The sequence below is a fragment of the Acanthopagrus latus genome, chromosome 18 (assembly GCF_904848185.1).
Source record: "Acanthopagrus latus isolate v.2019 chromosome 18, fAcaLat1.1, whole genome shotgun sequence".
NCBI lineage: Eukaryota > Metazoa > Chordata > Actinopteri > Spariformes > Sparidae > Acanthopagrus > Acanthopagrus latus.
The window spans coordinates 12212251-12233889 of record NC_051056.1 but is presented as its reverse complement, the minus strand read 5'-3'; the positions used below and the strand labels follow the sequence as shown (position 1 = coordinate 12233889).

General features: G+C 39.7%; 1 protein-coding gene across 1 annotated transcript in view; it reads right to left on the bottom strand.

The window, feature by feature from the left end:
- Positions 1-21639, bottom strand: part of aff2 (AF4/FMR2 family, member 2) — a 173745-nt gene that overhangs the window by 33629 nt on the left and 118477 nt on the right. Inside the window, exon 10 of the mRNA XM_037077694.1 lies at positions 20581-20618. Within this exon, the coding sequence (XP_036933589.1) occupies positions 20581-20618 (38 nt within the window). The remainder of the gene's footprint in view (positions 1-20580; positions 20619-21639) is intronic.

Here is a 21639-nt window from a genome sequence, read left to right as displayed (position 1 = left end):
ATTCAACTTTACGCAGATCTAATCTTATTCCAGCATTATCTGATTCATTCACTGCATACTACATATGTTTGAAAACCCAAGGCCAATGCTGAGTTATATCTCCAATACACTGTAGTGATAGAATGACTGTGAAGACCATTTGACTGTGATGCAGAAGACAGCGCTGAGAGTATTGGAGTCATGTTCCAAAATGAAAAGTTTCAATTTTGAGTTTGTTGTATTTGGTATGTATGTGTATATTTAGAACATCATGGCATATTTTTAATTATTATTTTTTTATTCATTCATTTTTTTAGTGTTTAGCATTGCAGTTAAAACATTTATAGCTACAAATATGAAATATTACAATTGTTTCAAAACCATTCTAATTCCTGGACATCCTGATGGAAAGTACTTGAAACAAACAGCTGATAGATTTAAACTTGCATGTGTAAGGGAGCACGTTTCCTTCACTATCATTAAATGAAGCTCTGTCATCCTTTGTGACTCATCCTGACACGTGACTCAGTCACTGTCAGGGTAATTTTAGGCACCTGCTGGGATGCATGTTTTTCTCTTGCGCCCCTTCTTTGTTGATTGCAGCTTCCCTACCAGTGTAGTTAGAATGAGCTGTGAGTGAGCTGAAATGTTTGCCATTGGTAAATGGTAAATAAGGTGCTAGACATGTGTTATTAATTTGTTTATATTGAGTGTGTGGTCATACAGCACAATCTAAGAACAACTGTTTTTTCACAACAATATATTTTGCTATATATGGTGTAGCATGAGGTTGTTCCCCTAAGTGTGACTCTCTCTGTCTCTTTCTTAAGTTAAGAGCACTCACTTCTGGTATTTTTGGGACGCTAGAAATCCTGGGTATTGTCATTTCTCTGTATAATGTGGATATACCTTAAAAAGAAAACTTAAAAACTTTCTGAAATCTTTCAACCAATAAATCTGTTGATTCATGTTACTACAGATTAAAATTTTTCTTTCTATTTATTCTCATTTTTCATTCAAATTGCTTATCGTTGCGTGCCTGCCTTTCTGTCGCTTGCCAGTTCATAACATTTAGAACGGTATCATCAATCTTAACTATTGTTATTTCCTGTAGTGAAGTTGCATCCTCATCTGTACACGCACCCCTAGCTGACACAATTGACCTTGCTGCTAAGAAAAACACCTCGACACAGCTGCAGAAATGACAGAAGAAGAAAACCAGTTTGGATATAAAAGTCTGTAACAATACAGAGAGCGACTGTATGACACATATCCAGTCCCTTTTCCCTTAGCCAAGCATCTGCTTTACACAGCCATACCAGGATATCAGCCAATCTTGTTGTTGCACCGACACAACTGCACAGTTGAGACTCACACTAGTTTCATCCGATTCACTGTGGCTGATGACAGACTTTTAGTATGCACTGAAGAGGAGGATATCACATGAATCACACTAGGATTTCCAAGACAGGTGAGATTATTCAAACATAACATGTTAAACTTGCATTTGTTCAAGTGCTGATGAGCTGATGGTGTCACCATACTCTGGATTGAGCCATCAGAGATGTTTGTGTTGTGCAACTGGTCATCATATTTTTCAAATCAGACTGGACTTCATTCTATACATGCAGGTTTGAAAGTATGTTAAAGTGAATTCAAGGTTCTCTCCCCATTCACTGAGATCAGGGCCTGGTCTCGTTAGCGCGACGATAACTGGCTGTGGGAGTGGTGAGGACTTTTACTGCGGCCCATTGGAACAAAACAAGACAAATCAATTATCTCATCTATCGACCTGATTATGAGCTATGGATACATTACATAGACTGTTATCAAAGACAAGATCAAGATATTCCATTATCAACTCCAGCTAGCTCAAATAGCAGAACATAACATCAGATTGTGAAGTTAAAAAGAATCCCTCTCTATGCTCTGTTGTGTTTTTGTCTCATTTTTTAAAAAAGCATAATAATTGGGGAAGCCAGCCACCCTTTTACTGATTCAATAAAAAACGAGTTCACCGCCTCAGTATAATAAAGCTGCTAATAAACGCATAAACACAGCGTTTTGAACCTGTTCAATTGTCTCATCCTCTCTGGTGCCTTCGATGGCCTTGTGTTCATCCATCCCTCCATAGAGCTTTGAAATGGCCTCCTGGAGGCAACACACCCGCTCGTCCCAACTTAAGAACACACACAAATGCACTTGCACACACAGAAATTGCAATTATGTGTAGTTCCTTCTTTTGTGTGTGTGTGTGTGTGTGTGAGTGTGCGTGTGTGTGAGTGTACACGTAATTTCAGTTCAAGGCTGCCATCACAGCAGGCACCAATCTGTGTGAGCAGTCAAGCAGCAAATCCATCAACTGTTCCGCAGGCAACACACACGCGCGTGCGCACACACACACACACACACACACAGTGACAGATACTGTATGAACGCAGTCTCTGCCCTGTTTTTCTTCTCCTATCATTTCTCATCTCTTCTCTTTGTTTCTCCCTCCCTCTCTCTTTCAATTTCAATTGAATTTTCACCTCAGTTTGCTCTATTAGCATCGCAGTTGAAACAATATTGGCAAAGCATCGAGATAAACTCCTTGTATACATGTTTGTGTGTGTGTGTGTGTGTGTGTGTGTGTGTGTGTGTGTGTGTGTGTGTGTGTTTATATGTGTATTTCCATCTTCCCCATGCAGACCCGCCTCCACACAGCCACTGTCGGTCATGTGTTTGGAAAACATATTACAGCAGCTTTAGAAACTGTTCTGAGCAATATCAGAAAGCCAGTCAGACTCAGATTTCCCTCAACAATGCAAGTAGCCACAGAGGATGGCAACATCTTGTCTGTCTGAGTTTTCATTTTGGTGTTCATTGCCGGTACAGGCTGGTAAATCTGCATCACAATCAAACAAGTAATATAATCAGAGATGCGATTCACATTCAGCAAGTTATTGCTCATTACATTCAGCTCGATCTCTCTGAGCAGCACAATTTTAAAATCTTTCATCTATATTATTTCTAAATATCTCGGGGAAATTATTGATGAGGCTAAGCACATAAAGACAGAAAATGGCAGTATATCACTGCAGGCAGGGCAAGGAAATATAACAGAAGTTGGCCTTAAGAGAAGAACTGAGCGCTTTAAACACTGATCATACATCCAATAAGCAATGTGAGACATACTGCTTTAAATAAATGTAGTTTTAAAGCAGACCAGTACTACAGCCTGACAGTGGCAAAATCACTTTTTAGTGGACATACTTTATAGGGTGGAGTTGCCCCAAAGGATTACATTGCAGTCACTGCCGAGGTGATCATCTGGACCAATTCCAAAACTTTTGGTAAGTATGAATCCTTTACACACCAAAATGTGCAAATATAGAGACCAGGTTTACAAATCCAGAAATTCTCCTTTCAAAAGAACTTGTATTTTCCATGGTAACGGGATGCTAGTATTCTTTATTAGAGCGACTGCTATGGCATATGATTAATCCATGAAGATCAATGTGTGCAACTTACAGAGCGAATACAACTCTGTTATCATTACTCAGTCAACTCAGCTAACGTTTCAAGAGCCTCGAAAGTATCACCCGCAATCGTAACCTCCCCAGGAAACTCATATATATACAGTGGGGCAAATAAGTATTTAGTCAACCACTAATTGTGCAATTTCTCCCACTTGAAAAGATTAGAGAGGCCTGTAATTGTCAACATGGGTAAACCTCAACCATGAGAGACAGAATGTGGAAAAAAAAACCCAGAAAATCACATTGTTTGATTTTTAAAGAATTTATTTGCAAATCATGGTGGAAAATAAGTATTTGGTCAATACCAAAAGTTCATCTCAATACTTTGTTATGTACCCTTTGTTGCCAATAACGGAGGCAAAACATTTTCTGTAACTCTTCACAAGCTTTTCACACACTGTTGCTGGTATTTTGGCCCATTCCTCCATGCAGATCTCCTCTAGAGCAGTGATGTTTTGGGGCTGTCGTTGGGCAACACGGACTTTCAACTCCCTCCACAGATTTTCTATGGGGTTGAGATCTGGAGACTGGCTAGGCCACTCCAGGACCTTGAAATGCTTCTTACGAAGCCACTCCTTTGTCGCCCTGGCTGTGTGTTTGGGATCATTGTCATGCTGAAAGATCCAGCCACGTCTCATCTTCAATGCCCTTGCTGATGGAAGGAGATTTTCACTCAAAATCTCTCGATACATGGCCCCATTCATTCTTTCCTTTACACAGATCAGTCGTCCTGGTCCCTTTGCAGAAAAACAGCCCCAAAACATGATGTTTCCACCCCCATGATTCACAGTGGGTATGGTGTTCTTCGGATGCAATTCAGTATTCTTTCTCCTCCAAACACGAGAACCTGTGTTTCTACCAAAAAGTTCTATTTTGGTTTCATCTGACCATAACACATTCTCCCAGTCCTCTTCTGGATCATCCAAATGCTCTCTAGCGAACCGCAGACGGGCCTGGACATGTACTGGCTTCAGCAGGGGGACACGTCTGGCAGTGCAGGATTTGAGTCCCTGGCGGCGCATTGTGTTACTGATTGTAGCCTTTGTTACTGTGGTCCCAGCTCTCTGTAGGTCATTCACTAGGTCCCCCCGTGTGGTTCTGGGATTTTTGCTCACCGTTCTTATCATTTTGACGCCACGGGGTGAGATCTTGCATGGAGCCCCAGATCGAGGGAGATTATCAGTGGTCTTGTATGTCTTCCATTTTCTAATAATTGCTCCCACAGTTGATTACTTTACACCAAGCGTTTTACCTATTGCAGATTCAGTCTTCCCAGCCTGGTGCAGGTCTAAAATTTTGTCTCTGGTGTCCTTCGACAGCTCTTTGGTCTTGGCCATAGTGGAGTTTGGAGTGTGACTGACTGAGGTTGTGGACAGGTGTCTTTTATACCGATAATGAGTTAAAACAGGTGCCATTAATACAGGTAACGAGTGGAGCCTCGTTAGACCTCATTAGAAGAAGTTAGACCTCTTTGACAGCCAGAAATTTTGCTTCTTTGTAGCTGACCAAGTACTTATTTTCCACTCTAATTTGGAAATAAATTCTTTAAAAATCAAACAATGTGATTTTCTGTTTTTTTTTTCCACATTCTGTCTCTCATGGTTGAGGTTTACCCATGTTGACAATTACAGGCCTCTCTAATCTTTTCAAGTAGGAGAACTTGCACAATTGGTGGTTGACTAAATACTTATTTGCCCCACTGTATATACACTGTCTAATGTGAGCACTGTGCAATATCACAACTAACCAGGCCTTTGTTTCAGGAAATTAGTTGAAAGTGTTTGAGCATCACAAGTACACATCGATACACCAGATTCCAAAACTCCCCATTAATGTTCTTGTCCCTGGTGATGGGGCTGTTACTGTATAATATCTTTTCTGCTGAACTCATTTTATGTTAAAATCACCGAGATATGAGGATTGTCAGACGTTGTTTATGGTGAGCAGTCTGCTGGATTGCAGAAAGACTGAGGCAGAGATGCCAGACAGATGGCCATTAGAGACATTCCCTGGACTTATGTCCCTGTAGGTTTTTCATGTCCCTCTGTGCCTTTAAAGAGGCTTTTGATGTATAACTAAAGCGAGCCAAGAGCCCTGTGAGTCAGCAGCTCTCTGTTGTAGCGGAGACTTGTTACTGTTCGTGATTCAAATCCAAGAGAAAGTACTGACCAGACTGCGGCACAACTAAAGTGTGCAACATTTTTATTCATCCCTTAAATTGACTGGGCTTTTTGGACAAACACTTGGAGCCAAAATGCTTGTCAGGTTTGTGTTGCTGTTGCGAACAGCAGCAGTTGGACCGTTTCTATCCATCTGTTTTTACATGCATTTCTAGTTAGCGCTATGGCAGCGGCAGCACGTGCAGATGGTAGCTCCTTCTAATTTCACTACTTCACCACTCACTGTGTTTTCCACTGGTATTTTGTCCTGCTGTAATGCTGCAACAGGTACTGCCCATGACAGTAATGCATCCATCAGCATTAGGGAAGAAAGCGCAGGTTTTTGGATTAAGAGTAGTGGCCTTTGAGATGATACGTTATCCGACCTGACCAACCCGACTGACCAAGTCTCATGCTGAACCAGCTTGGATTTTGGCTGGTCCTGGCTAAAGTCTGGTTGCAGGGAAATGAAGTGGACAAATGGGACTCAGGCTGACAAAGCAATGAGAAATCAAAGACTGCTGTGCCTGCATCTTAAAATAGACGTGTCTCCACCACAACATCCTGGATAAAACTGTTTCACCTGACGGGCGTACCCTGTTTCCAAGCTGACAGAGCGCCGGACTACAGAGGGACAAAGAAAGGTGGACTCTGTGCTCACGTCGCTGATGCCTGGTGCTCATATGTAGTCACAGCGGATGAACAGTCAAGATGTTGGGCTAATAATATCAGGATGCTGATTACATTATCATAACCATCTTGTTGCTGCTGTTTTCATTCGCTCAGATGCAAATTCAAAGAGTGCACTACGTGTTTATGTATGTATACATATATGAAAAAAAACTATATTCAGGTTCTATTTGTGTGGCATCCATTTAGTTATGCAACTGTGTGTTGTATAATGACATATTACCTTGAATTTGGCATGAATTAAAAAACAAACAAAATGAAAAATTAAATGGAGAGACTTAAATAAAAGTATATGGAGCACGTGACTTAATTCACCGAAGGACTTCTTTAAATAATGCATGGAAGAAACAGAAATGTATGTGCTGGTTTTCTTTGTTTTTCGTTCATGTGAGGTTTGACTGAAGGTTTTTTTAATTCTGTCACCTTGTCGCTTCCTTTTCTTCTGCAATGGTTTAATTGCAATGGAGTGATAAAGTGATTAGCGCCGCATGTCAATTAACCAACCCCTCATGACATTCACAAAGGAGTTGTGGAAGGAAACGTGCACTAATTTAAAACTTTTCCAGTTAAATCAGTTAAAATTTACACTACATTTACGTGTAAATGGAAAGCTGTCGCCGGCAATAAAACAGGATGCCATCTTCTGTACAAATTGGCAGAAGCCATGATTTGAAAAGCTCAGCTATCAGAACTTTATCTCTTCAACCTATAACACCTACCAGAAATTCCTAAAACAATATAGGGCAACGAGGGACTTGGCAGTGAAATAAAGCATCTAAGTTACTATTTAATTTCTCAGCATAACGGATTACATACTGTTTCCAAGCTCAATACTGTATATAACAATATGGTCAACTACTGAATCCTGTGTTTAAAAGATTATTTTCCATCACCCCCTCAGGGTTCATTAAACCCACACAGTAAAAAAAAAAAAAAAAAAACAACATACAGGAGACATGACCTCAGTGGCTCAACTGGTAGCTACAGCTCTGTGCATCATCATCCGAGTGTTTCCATATTATTCATTACTGGAGAATAAAAATCTGAAAATCTGAAATTCTCCTCGACTGAATCCACATTAATTGGGAGAGGACGTGCAGCCAGTCGATGATTCACAGATACAGTCCAACTGCTACACAGAATAACACCATTTGGTGGATACTTTTCATCCAAAGCACCTTGTTGTTTGATGAGAGCCTGCATTTTAACTCCGGGAAACAAATCACTTCCCCTGGTGGGCTAGCCCACTTTGTCCATAAGACATTTGGCGAGAAATCAAGGTGTCTGCTCTGTAGAAGTGTGCCGCTCTCACTTGTCATTAGAGCTGCAAAAGCTGGATAGGAAAAGGATTTCTCTGATTGCTGAGCTTTGTCCTGTTTGAGCCCGTGAGCCTGGAGCAGTTAGTGGAATGAGAGATATAAGTCTGGTCTCGGTGTGTTCGCCGTCTTATTACTGAATGTTTACAACATTAGACACCTCTTTAACTCAATGAGCGGAAACTCTCCAATGTGCTGTACATGGTAGGCAAAATCAGGCAAGGCACATTTAATACATCTGCTGGTTCTCGTTTTATGCCATTTCATATCATCCTTTCATTTGCCAAAAAATAAAAAAGATTGACTGGAAGCATGAAACGAGCCTGTATTTCCCACACTGATATGTTTTTGTTTAAATAGCACTGTGTGAAGTTAAACGAAAGCGTGAGTGTCTTTTCCTCTCAATGGGATTTTCAGTTGAGTGCTCTCTAGCCTATTTTATTCTGGCAACATAAACAGTATGTGCTGGAGGAACAAGATGAAAGGAGATGAATGTGTGAGTGAAAGCATTACATCTGGCTCTCTTTCCTCCTTTTTTTTTCTCCTCTTCTCAGGAATCAGCCATCAGCCGTCGAAAATAATTTAATGCCGGCGTCGGTGCCAAATTAAAATGCAGCGCCAGCTGGTGCAGACTGACAGACTGGCTCTTTACTGGACATTTTAGATGCATTTCTGTGAAGTTTGGTTGAAGTTAAGACATATAAACTTCATCCAGGAGTGAATCTGTTTCTATCTATTAGTACAATTTAAAACACATTGTCCTTGTAATCAGTTATTGGGCTATTATACTGTGGTTCTGTGTCCACAAAGCAAAGTTTCACACATTGGTTAAAAGGCGTTTTCGTATCTTTCATTTAGCTCTCATTTGCTAATCAGCTGCATATTGTCGACATGCTTTGCTTTTTTGTTTTTTTTGTTTATCTGAAAACACACAACAGAAAACATTATATAAACAATATATCAAACACAATTTCCTCTTCACTGTGTCATACAGCTGCCTTCCTGTCTTGTCTACATCTTACACATCAGTGCAGGTCTTTTGCTTATTTGGGACGCACAGCCTTCACTCTCTATTTTCTGTGTGCGCGCGCCTGTGTCAATGTTGCATAAGTAACACAGATAAGACTTACAAAATAGCCTTTGTCAGATCTTCAGGCTCCGGTGGAGGCTTTGGCGTCTGTCTGTTTATTTGTGTGATAAAATCACAAGCACAACAGGGGAAATGAAAGCCTTACAGCCCTAACAAAGTGATCTGTGGGTTCGATACGTCCAGTGGGCCTCACAAGATCCACATGACACCCACATACTTACGGGCCACGGCTGAGCCAGAAGCAACACCCGTGGTTACGCAGTGACTTTCAAATCACGTCGGTATTCATGGTTGGTACCGTCGACAAGGTCGAGTCACTTTTTACAGCACACCTGAGAGAGTTACTGCTGTCTGAATGCAGGTCATCTCACTTGTGTTATCAGTTAAAGGGGATATTGACCTGAAAGTAAAGTCACTCCTCTCATTCAACTCAATGAGGCAACTGGTATGATGCAGCAGGAGTGCTGAGGATATAAAACATCATCTTCATGGGCCAATCAAATTACAACCGGTCACCTCATAATCATCAAAACAGAGGATGAAATGATTGTCTGTGCTATAACTACCCACCTCAAAGCATTATAAGCCACTGAGCAGTAATCTGTCAGTCAGGCTGGACCTCCTGGATCATATTTCCTTCATCCGCTCTCTGTCTGAATGCCTGGTAATAACATTATGAGCTTCAAAAGACTGATTGATATGTGGTCATATAACTCTACTCACTAGCAAGTAGCAATTCAACAAAGCTGAGATTAATAATTAAACACGATTACGAGTCAGCACAAATTCCAGCCGAGTCAGCAATCAGCTACATTTCCTGCTCCTTCCATCCTGCCCTATCTCATCAGTCCTCATTATGTTCTACTTGAATTGAACTGAACTTAAGGAGAATACACTGAAATTAAGTGAATTCAACTACTTTTTGTCACTATTTAAGTACACCTACATAGAAAACTGTGTAGACACAAACATAAAGGAGTTAAAGGTCCAGTCTGCATTTTCAGACATTTATATTATGGGCTAAGCTTATTTAATTTAAGTTTTGGACTAAATAATGAGGGAAAAAACTAAAAATAGTATGATACACTGACTGAAATATTGCCTTTTCATTTCAGAAACTGGAAAAACTGAGTGGTCATTAAAGCAACATTATTTAGAAATTGGCATTTTGTGTGATTAGCAACCCCCACAGTTTCTGAGTGCAACACCACTGATGTGAATACAAATCCCAGGTGTGTAATGATGTGTCAGAAGTGTAGGTGCTAACTACAAACAAGACTCGTTACGCCATATCAGTGTCATGTGTTGAAAAACCCTCTCACTGACGTTACATAGTCCAGAGACACCATTCACCATATTATAAGACACAGTACCATCAACATGGTTCTAATGCTGTTTTAAGGTAAAAAAAAAAAAAAGAAAAGGTTTTAAAATACAGAATTTAAAATTGAAATTCAAGGTTTTCTTCTTTTTCATGGTCAAAAGGAATGAGCTAAATCTTGAAAAAAAAACTGTTTGATTTTCATTTACCAGTTTTTAGAACAAAAACAACAACAACAACAACAAAAAAAAAACACTACAAAACTGTTTTTTCATATTCTGAGCCCAAATGTGGTGGTTTACAAGACAAGCGCACCAGATGGAGGAATACTCTTGTGCCAGACAGTGTTGCTTTAGTCCAGGATAAAATGTCTTTTGAATCCTATTCTTACATGATCTTAGACTGATTGATTTAAAACTGTTAGCTGAAGTTTCAATTGGAAATGTTATTTTATTTTACAGTTTGGGGGCAAATTACGAATGGTGTTTCCCCCATAATTTTCTCAAAAGATGTGCAGATTTCAATAGTTACACTCATGGTTGTCACGAAGAAAAGAAAAATCAGTCAGGAGGACTTTATGAATGGTTTGCTGTAATTTGAGTCAAATTTTCTTTGTTCAGCCATTTCTAAAATCATATAAGATTCAGGTTCCAAGCACATTTGAGCCTGGGCTAAAGCAACAGTGTGCCACATGTGACACCTATAGATATGATGTTCTTGTCTTGTAATTTAAAATGACCACATTCGGACTCAGGATATGAAACATGCCTTTTTTCATTTCTATTTTCAAGTGAATAGTACATTTCACTCTTAACTTTTGACCGTGAAAAAGAAAAATACCTTGTATTTGATCTTCAAATACCATATACTTTAAAACGAAAATCAAATAACTATCTAACTGAATGATCAAACATCAGACTGTCACTGTTTTAAATCCTCTTCTTCTTTTGTAACAAACATGAAGTGAGAGCTGCTGCTCGCTCATCACGACACTGACTCAATCTTCCTCTCACAGGATGTGGTAGCAGGTCACGGCAGGCTTTGCCCTCCACTTTGCTCTTCTCCTAAGACTTCAGTGGACTGTTTGGTCACCGGAGACGGGATGTCAGGACCATTTTCCCTCTTTAGACTGATGCTTTGCATGTTCAGCCTTGACATGAGCAAATTTCTCGTCTACCACCTGTATTTATTGATTGTGTCCTGAAGGCTCTTGCCTTCGCTTGTGAACTCCTCAACCTGCACCATCCACGCTGTTTTTCTTTAGAAAACATCTCTTGAAGCTCAAGATGGGTCTGATTTTAAATTCTTTAGAAATACATTAACAAGATGTTGAAAACCTGTGCTCCTACACATGGCAGCGTTTGATTACTGTAGCTACTATTGTTGCACAGTTCATGTCCTCTGTAATATTCTAGGTTTAAGGTTTCTTACAAACTACCAACCAACCAACCAACCATCAAATTATCCGACCAACCAGACACGGGTAAAGACATTACATTCTGTAGTATTGTCTTCCAGAATAACATGATCTTAATATGGTCCATCATTTTATGATTTTTGTTAAATTTTAAAGAGTGTGGTCAAGAATGAATGAGTCAACTAAAATATGAATGAGGTGGGTGTTGTTGTGCTGGGGGGGATTCGTGACCTTAGTTTATCTAAAATCTTGGCTGCAGCCCTGCATACATGAATGCTTGATCACACTCTCAGCGATGTTGTTTGCTATGATCTCTGGTTAAAGTGTGAAAATAAATTGATGGATGTGTAAAATATATTTATACATGCTGTACTGCCCCATTTTTCATACATGATTTCGTAACAGAAGCCAATATTAGCATCATTTAATCGTTAAGTTTTCCTCTCGTGCTCTTCTAAACTCTCCAGGGTCCGTCTGTGTAATGCCGTACATCTCAGTTTGGGCCGTGTCGCCATTAATTAACCAGCAGAAATTGAACATAAGGAGGACAATCAACAGACAATAGGCAGTTACAGTTTCTGTCTCTCCTCTCAGTCGCTGCTGCTGGAAAACTGAATTGATCAGCCTCTAAAAACAATGGAGCGGCTGGCTCGGAGCCAGAGAGGCCGCGGCTCAGATAAACTGCAGCCAGAAGAGACAAGATGTAACAGTGTAACAGAGTGTGAAGCAGCTGAAGCAGGACGATCGGGCCCCAAAAACAGGTAAATATGGGTTCTTAAGACGACCGAGGAACCGAGTGAGAATATGTAGAATCACAAGGGTATTACGGCAATGTGAAGTGAAGATGTGCGGGCCATCTGGGCTCAGTTCATCTGTCATCTTATCATCTGCCTTCAGCTCGCTGGTTCTGCCCTCCACTTGGCAGGGCTTCCCGCTGCACAGCTGGCTTTACAATCTCTCTCTGTCTCTCTCTCAATCACTCACACTCTCATGTATGTGAACACTCCAGCGGGTGTGTGTGCATGTGTTTGCATGCATACTTGCGTGTGTGCTTGTTTTATCCCACTCCGCGCTGCGTGTAAACCTGTGATACGTGGAGCATTTTGAGGGGATTTATCATGTTACTGCAGTTCCCCCCATCGCAGTGTGCCAAATATATGAAGCTATCTGACCCACTAACAAGACATCCGTGCATATGTGTGAGAGAGGTGGAGGAATACCATTCACACATCCATCATTATCACATCCGTCATTATAATTCAATTCATCCATGTGTGATATATGTACATAGTGTGTATGTTATTGCTCTAATATTTAAAAATCTCTCAGATTTAGGTAAGATTTAGGTAGGTAGGTTTAGCAAACACTCTTATTTTGAAGGGCACAGTTGAACACCCTTGGAAGAGACTGAGACTAATTATTCAATGACAAACACCAAACTCACTTTGATATCGCTGCATGACATGATGAAACAATATGGATTCAACACACCATTTAAACCTAAATAAATACGATCTATATCAAGTTATCAGAATAAGGAAAATGCACGATAATGTAAGCTTTGAATACGCTGTAAATAGAACTTGATTGGATCATCATGACGCTGATCCAGATATTTGTTTTCTGCTAAGTAAAATATAGGTGGGTGTGTAGAGAGTGAGCAAGCCAGAGTGCCGAAAGAAACATGGCTCTAGTTATGGATAAAACACCTATTATGTGCCTCGAGTGCCAAAAGTTTTTTTTTTAATTTAACAGAACTGTGTGAAAAATTAAAGTGATGTGGGTGGAAAATAAATGACATACAGTGAGGAATAACTGCGTGCGACTCATCTGTGCAGCTGAAAAAAAGTATGTATTTTATCTAGTCACAGAGAAGCCTACACACCCATTCTGCAACACACTTGGACAATCTGACTCAGTATTTGTATATGAAAAAAGGAACAACATAAAGGCATATTCCGGCATAAATTTAATCCATGGTCTAACACACTGTGACACCGAGTAAGACCCAAATCGACTCGTCAGGGTTTCCCCACAACAAGCAAGCTGCTGCAGGAGAGTGGTGAGTTATGTTCTCTTTTCAGTAGAAATCTGGCAAAGCTAGCTGATGTTTGATGCCACGAACTATGTGCTGGGACAATTTTTGTATTGTTGCTGAAGTTTGGTGCTGTTCTGAGCATTATTTGTGGCTATGAGTGGCTTTTTGATGGCAGTTTCTTGGTTGGAGGCATAGAGTGCAGTGTATTGTTATCGAGCAGTCTTTTCTGAGGTTGCTAAAACTACACAAGCTAGCGGTCGGAAAACTTGATCTCTTGAGGGGGGGTCTTACTCGGTGTCACAGTGTGTTAGACCATGGATTAAACTTACACCGGAATATCCCTTTAATGTCGCCAAATTTACAAGAGAAGACAAATAATTAAGCATCTGTCGCAGCCACAGTTTGACAAATTCATAAAGTTTCCCTAAACTCAACAACCCTCAAAATGTCATGTTTTATTAAGGGAGTTTGGGGCTGACACCTCAAAATCCTCACCGAGGACAGAGATCTTAACTGATTAAGGATCAAGTCATGTCTTAAACACACCAAGTATAAACACAAAGACAAGATCTGATCGTTTTTAATCTTGATTATGTATCCAGATGGAAATCGATTTTTAATGCCAGGTGTAATTTGGTTTAAAATATCATTCATTATGTTAATGAAACAGAAATACAGTTTAACATAATATAATAAGTGTTATGCTGATGATATCCAACATTTTCCTATCATATTAAAATGGGATTCATGTCCTTCATGTAGTTTGAAAGCAAAAGGTATATTCTATATTTTTAGGGAAATAAAGCAGCTGTTTCATAATATGACTTATATGTGTTACACTCATATGCACATACATGTGATACAAGGTCAATATAGTTCTAATTTTACATTTTAAGAAATCTGTGTTGTACGGCTGGTGTGTACCTGCACCCACCTTCGGGGCGTTTTTTGTGTGGCTGGCATGGAGCATTTTGTGACTCCCTCCATGGTGCTGCACAGAGCATTTATAATAGAAAGACCCTGTGAATAAATTGTTTTCAATTGCAGGGAAGTCATGCTGATGTAATTTCTGGTGCCTTGCAATAAAATACTGAAAGACAGTCCTGGGAAGTGTGATTGTTATTCAGTGCTGTACAACTGGAGGCAGAAATCACAGACGCACTACATGACTACACTGTTTGTCTGTGTCAGGTGTTGTGTTCATGTGTTTCAGTCATCTCGTCCCAGAAATCAATCATCTTGTACGCCGCACTGGGGATTACTGTGTAATTAGTCACATTAAACATACAATACACAAGATTGTACTCTGACGTCAGACGAAATCATATAATGCATGTATTATAGATAACTACATGTGTCATAAATTATGAATTAATTGAATAAAACTTTTTTCAAAAGAGCAATTGTGGATGGTTTCCAGCATCCGCGACTTCTGCACGAGTGCATTTGCGGTTGTGTGTTTGATTGTGTGTGTGTGTGTGTCTGTATGTGTGTGCTTGCCTGGGGCAGTACTGTGGGGAAGGCTATAATAGGTTTCCGTTGCTACATATGTAGTGTAATGCTCCCTGGCAGCAGCAGGAGTGACGGCGTTTGAAGAAGTGCATCACATTTGAACTCGTGTCACACCTGATGGCCCTGACTGGCAGGGTGCCTCCGTACGGCTTCACCTGCCTGTGTTGTCTATCACGCCAACATGTTGGTATGGTTATTGAGTGTGACTGTGAACAAAGCTACATGACAGCAGAAGCACATTAAGATTGATTGTTCTTTCCTGCAGTTAATTTTTTTTCTATATATACATAACTGATTGAAAAGTAAACTTCTATTTATCTCCGGTATCACGTCTGGTATGTGAAAGTGCTTTTCATATACTAAGAAGTGTGGACTTGATCTGGTCAACATTTTACCCATGAGTCCTTGCTGTTTTACAGTTATCAACACCACCTGGTTAGAAGAAGAATGAGTCAGCATCTTCAGGGCCTCCTCAGGTAGCTGATTTCTATCTGCATTGATTTCACCAGGCCTAACAAGCTAAATTACAGATGTAGACACCACTCAGAATGTTACAGTAAACGTAACCTTAAAGGTTGCGTCCCACCAGTTTTAAACAGACAAATAAAAAATGAAAAATATGATACAATTCATGTTCATCTTTTTTGAACAGAGGAAGCTATAGTAGGTTAGTATCTGTGTTGCACAATTACGATTCATCTAGCCGTCACTGTTAATTTTTGTCTTATGACAGAGTCAGTGGTAAAAATAAGTCAATTAAATACATTATGTGAACTGTACTGTTAGCAACCAAGCTAACTATCATGCTAAATGCCCCATAGCTAACTGAAAGTTGACAGGCCAGTTAGCTTGGAGAGTTGTTGTGACAGGCTAGCGCTCAAATGTTTCTGACTGACCTGCTAGCCGTTAGCTGGCATGATGTGTGTTGTTATTTTTTAACAGACTGAAGTGTTTTTGGAGTTTGTGTCAAACGTCAAACGTGATCAAGACTTTTAATCAAGTATTATTTATATGTGTGACAATACGTCGTTACCTTCACTCAGGAATGACTTTCGGGTACTTTTTACAACACTATTAATTGTCAGCTTTGGTGGTTTCTAGAGGCCTTTGCAGAGCAGCAGTAACTATTCACATGCAAAGCAATAATATACATGACAACCCGTGTCTTAACCACCAGTTAAGATCATGAGTTCCATTTGAAGACGGCGTCTGACTGAACTCTACCCTCTGCTTTCCCGTCATTTCTGTACATGAATGACTTGGTGTCATAAAGCCGCAGAACAAGCACAGCTTTTTTCACTCAAGTTGAAACTCACCTTTTTCCCTCACATTCAATATGTGGTAGCCAGGGTGAACTTGTGTTTACTTTCATTAACTTGACTTCTGCTGCTATCACATTTACTCTTGACTAAAACTAGCTTCTTCCTCTATTCTAAAAACATTCTGCAAACTTTTGCTCTTGGAGTTCAGAGCACAGGACATCTTGTATTAGTATGTTTTTTTTTTTTCTTTTTTAACAATTGATCGTGAATGTCAGCACAGTAATCTCTGTTGAGTTATACTATATCATCTTTAAAATTAACCATGTGTAGTGACAAACACACAGTCTCTATAAATGGATCCACATCCACTGTACTCGATATAATTCACAGCACCACTGATTAAAATAACATCAATCATAAAACTATAATGATACTACTCCCACTATGATTACCAACTCCACTCTTACACCCTCTATAACTAATTCTATTGTACAAAAATAATTAGAGTAAGGAGACAAATCTACATGACTCCAGGCAGTTTTTCCTCACCAGAGTCTATATGATGAAAGATGCAACTGGATATAATGAATTGAAAAATACAGAGCGGCAGATCGCACAGAGACTTCAAGATTATTGAGCAGAAACATAAAAATTATAGGGTTGAATATATACTGTGGTGGTGGGATGGATGGGGTGTGGGTGGCTGCATTTGTGTGTGTGTGTGTGTGTGTGTGTGCGCGTGGCGGCAGAATAACGATTGGTATGTGGGTGAGGTTGTCAGAGCAAGGATTTAAAAAAAAAAAAAAAGACAGGAAAAAAAACGTGTGTGTCTGTATGGATGGTGTGAGGCTTGTGGGTGAGTGTGTGTGTGTGTGTGTGTGTGTGTGTGTGTGTGTGTGCGTGTGTGTGTGTTGCTCCATGGGGGATATAGCCAGTGGATCGCTCGCAGCATCTTTAGTCCCAGCGTCCCTGCGGACATGTGTATGTGTGTGTGCGGTGTTGAGTAGATTGGGCTGCAGAGTGAATGGGCTCATTAGCGGTAGCAGAGTAACACATGGCCTGGGGCACACACAGACACACAGCACACTCTCACTCTCTCTCTGTCTCTCTCCCTCACACACACACACACACACACACACACACACACACACACACACACACACACACACACACACACACACACACACACACACACAGTCACACACAGTCACACTCCAGACTTGCATACTAATGTCTTCAGACTGTGAACACAACGAGCCTCATTTATAAAAGATTCTTATATTCTGATGCACCGGTCCGGGCTTTACAACACAATCCAAGCAAAAAAAAAACAAAAAAACAGATAAAGTTGAGAAAAATTGATCTTGGTTCCAAAATCAGCTGTTTACTTGAATTCTCACCAATGTTCTGTGATGTTACACATGCGGTTAACATTTTTTTTTTCTCATGATTAATTAAGTGACATGTTCCCCCAAGATGTTACAGGAAGACAATAATGTAGCACAATGTGTAGCCCACACACCAAATGTGATTGTGGAGAATGGAAAGAGACATGACAGAATTCACAAAGACAAGAACGGCTATTATAAACACTACGTTCCAGCTGGTTAGATTAATTTTTTTCCACTGAAAGTTTTCATAAACTAGATGATGAAAGTCGGATTAAATTAGATTCTTGTGTCGGTATAAACAACAATATGGAATAATGTGGACTCAAGCACTCAGAACATGTATTGGCATCACTGAATAAGATCTCTGGGTAACAAAGTTAAGACAGACAACATGCACTACAACAGCTCAAGCTCTCTTGGTAGTCTTAAATATCTTCTACTCTGTCACCAACCCCCCAAGGTGTGTTCAATATTTTACATTCACCATCAAATCAAGTCTAGATTGCCAGTTTTAATTTTAACTTCCACAATAAAATACCCTCAGACTGCCTCTTTGGCTGCCTTATAGCCTTTGCTGTGAAAGGAGTGGCTGTGAATTTAGTTCTCAATCATTTTCATTATTAATATGTAGAATATTTTAGTGTCTTACAGCTTATTGTTTTGGTCAGCGGTCCACAGCTTTAGCAAACTGGGTTCACTCTCAATGCTTCCATCAACCCCCAAAGCAGGCAAGCTTTGAGAAAACAATTGTCACCTACAACCTGCTACAGCAACAGACCACAATGGAGCATTTAGCAACTATCAAGCCAGATATTTCAATGGTTTGGAGGAGACTCAAACAGAGCTTAAGGGAGAGTGGATGTTGTATTCAGGCGGACAGAAACATGACTTCAAATGAATACATAAATATTGCTCTGTGTCTGCCTGAACAGGAAACAAGTGACTATATTAAGTTTACAATTTACCAAACACACCATAGCGTTGTGGTCATGACTTGATTTTTCTGACCCCATGTGGGCACAGATCAAGAAATGCAATTTAAAGTAAAAGTAGTGATGCTACATTGTAACAACAGTTAAATACAAGTAATATTCCTGCATTTACAATTTTATTTAAAGGTGACATACTAATTTTCAGGTTCATAATTTTATTTTGGGTAACTACTAGAATAGGTTTACAAACTTTAATGGTCAAAAAACACATCAGTTTTCTCATACCTTCCATCCTCTGTATCCCCCCACTGTCTCTGTTTTAGCTCCTGTCTCTTTAACGCCCCCTCCCAAATACCCTGCCTGCTCTGATTGGTCAGCGCACACACGCCTGACAAGACTAACAACAACAGAGTAACTTTGCTAAACTAATTTGTATATGGCAGACTAGCTGCTGGAAATGAATTGCATGAATATGTGACACAGTGATGATGTGTGACGTCACAGATTTAAAGGTGGGACTACAGACGAGCTGTCTGCAGGAGCAGTGTTTTCTGTGGGAAAGATGAGCTCCTGTTGGTACGACTTTGGATTTTTCAATTTCAAGATCTTTTATTTTGTATTATTCAAATGTAATTATAGATGCATTAATATCTAATATTAAGTTGAAATATAACAAGTGGACGTGGCACTAGTTGGAATGTTTAATCTAAAACAATGCATCCCATTTTAGAACTGTGTAGCATGCTTTGTTTATTGTAATTCCATCTGCTAGAACATAACCCAAATAACTACAACTGACTTTACATTTAAATCCTTTTTTCTCTCTGAATTGTTGTAGAATAGATGCAGAAATTAGCATAAAATATTGAATACTCAAGTACCAGAGTACTGTACTGTTTCATCTCAAGGCAATGTTAGAGAAAAAGGTCCCACACACTTCCAAGCAACTTTAATAAAAATCTAATACTGCAGCCAGAGTACAGCTTTTCACTTCAACAACACGCCACCTTGATACTCCCCCGTATGTTCACCACATGCTCTCCGTTTTGGATGAACTTCAAATGTTGAATTTGTGTGAAGCTATAATGAGACTCAAATTAGTAAAAAAAAAAAAAGAAGTCTGAGGAAACCTTACGCAGTGACCTTGTCTTATTATACACAGCATATGTACATTTACACTATTCATAAAGATACACCGGATTGTGTATTCCTTCCTTTGAACCATGATCCCATGTGAGCACCCAGGAGCCTGTGGAAAGATTCATGCACTAACAAACTAATACTGAGCGTAGAAGACATCTGCTGCCTAATTTCTAGTGGTACGGAGTCGAGTGTGCGAGTGCAGGCTGGTGGCTGGGGTTATCAAGTGGGCACCTGCCACCGCAGATGCTTCTGTGAATTAGAGCCACTACACCTCCAGAAAGCATAATAGTGGTTGTTTCTGCAGTAACCTTCAAACATTACTTATCCCTGACAGAATCTTTGATCCACGCTCGGACTCTTTAACAGCCTCCATTAGCCTGAGCCTCTCCGCCTCACAGATCATAGGCTGATAATTAGTAAAACCGTAGATCTGTGCACACACACACACACTGGGGGTTGTGTGTCTTTGGACGTTCCAGTGACGTCTCTGACCTTAACAGCTCTTCCAGTAACACCACACAGAAAAAAAGTCCAGAGAATCATCTAACGCTGAGCATGGCTGCCTCAAAATGTATGTTTTCAGGGCAGAGAGCATTTATTTATAGCATGTTGTTTGGGTGATATTGAAAGGAACATTGACTACATTGACTTTCAGTAGTCTGCTGAAGACATACTGACCAGCGGACTGTGTAGAAGGATGATGCTTGGGTTTGACTACACCTAAATAGCATTTTCTCTCACATTTAACATTGCCATTGAGATAAATGAACCACTGTGTTACCAACGCAGAATGTGGCTATTTGTCTTACCTTAGGGCCGTGCCTCTGGCCTTGGACTTGTCAGACACCTGTCAATACACACACACAGAAACCATCAGTTACAGTATGTTCATGTATTCAGTCCATATTTTCAGCACAGTTTTTTTTTTTTCAAATGCAGAAGTTGGTAATTAAAGGGGGCAGGACCGACTTTTGTTCACGGGCATACAGGATTTAACCAGGAAGTGTTTCCATGGAATCAAAGATTGTAACATGATCAATGTGTCTGTGATACAAGAGTGTACGACGCGAACATGTTGATGAGTGTCAGTGTTTGTGCTCCTTGTCTAACTGATCATGCTCATAAATATCTAACACACAGTGTAGATTAAGTATTGTAACCAAAAAACAGTCATAACAGTTTTATGAAATATATTATTGGCAACTTATGTCAGTTCACAATATCACCAGATTGATGATTAGCAATTAGATTTAGGGGGTCAGTAGATATAATGAAGAAAATATTTAAAAAATGCCTTCTTAATACTAAATCTTCATGCTTTAATGACAGTAAATGTGTATATCCAACTGTACAAACAGAATCTGTCTTTACAGCAGCACAATAAATAAATAAATAAATAATTCTAAATATACACTCTTGAGAGCCATATTCTAGATATTTAATGACACTGCAGATGAGACAAGTAAGATTACCACGGCTATTTTGATTACTACTACTTCTGCTATGTTACAGTTTTTTGAGAAGACAGGTAAAAGGAAAGTCCTACATTTGAGGCGAAGAGTTTTCTTTTAAACAGGTTTGTTTGGGGGCTTTCATTTGATCGTGGAGATCAGACATGAAATGGGTGAGTTGGGTGAAGATGTGATGAAGGTTGTCAGCTGAATTCAGAGCAGCAGTGTGAACTCCAGCTCATGATCGTGTAGCAACACTTTTCCATGACATATTATCACATAAGATCAGTGTAAAGTTTCTATTTTAATGCACATTTTTTTTTACATCATGTTGAGTCAATGCGAATAAATTCAATAATCCCCTCTGATCAAACTGAATTAATGCAGGTGTTTAAGCATTTTTTCAAGATAGTTACT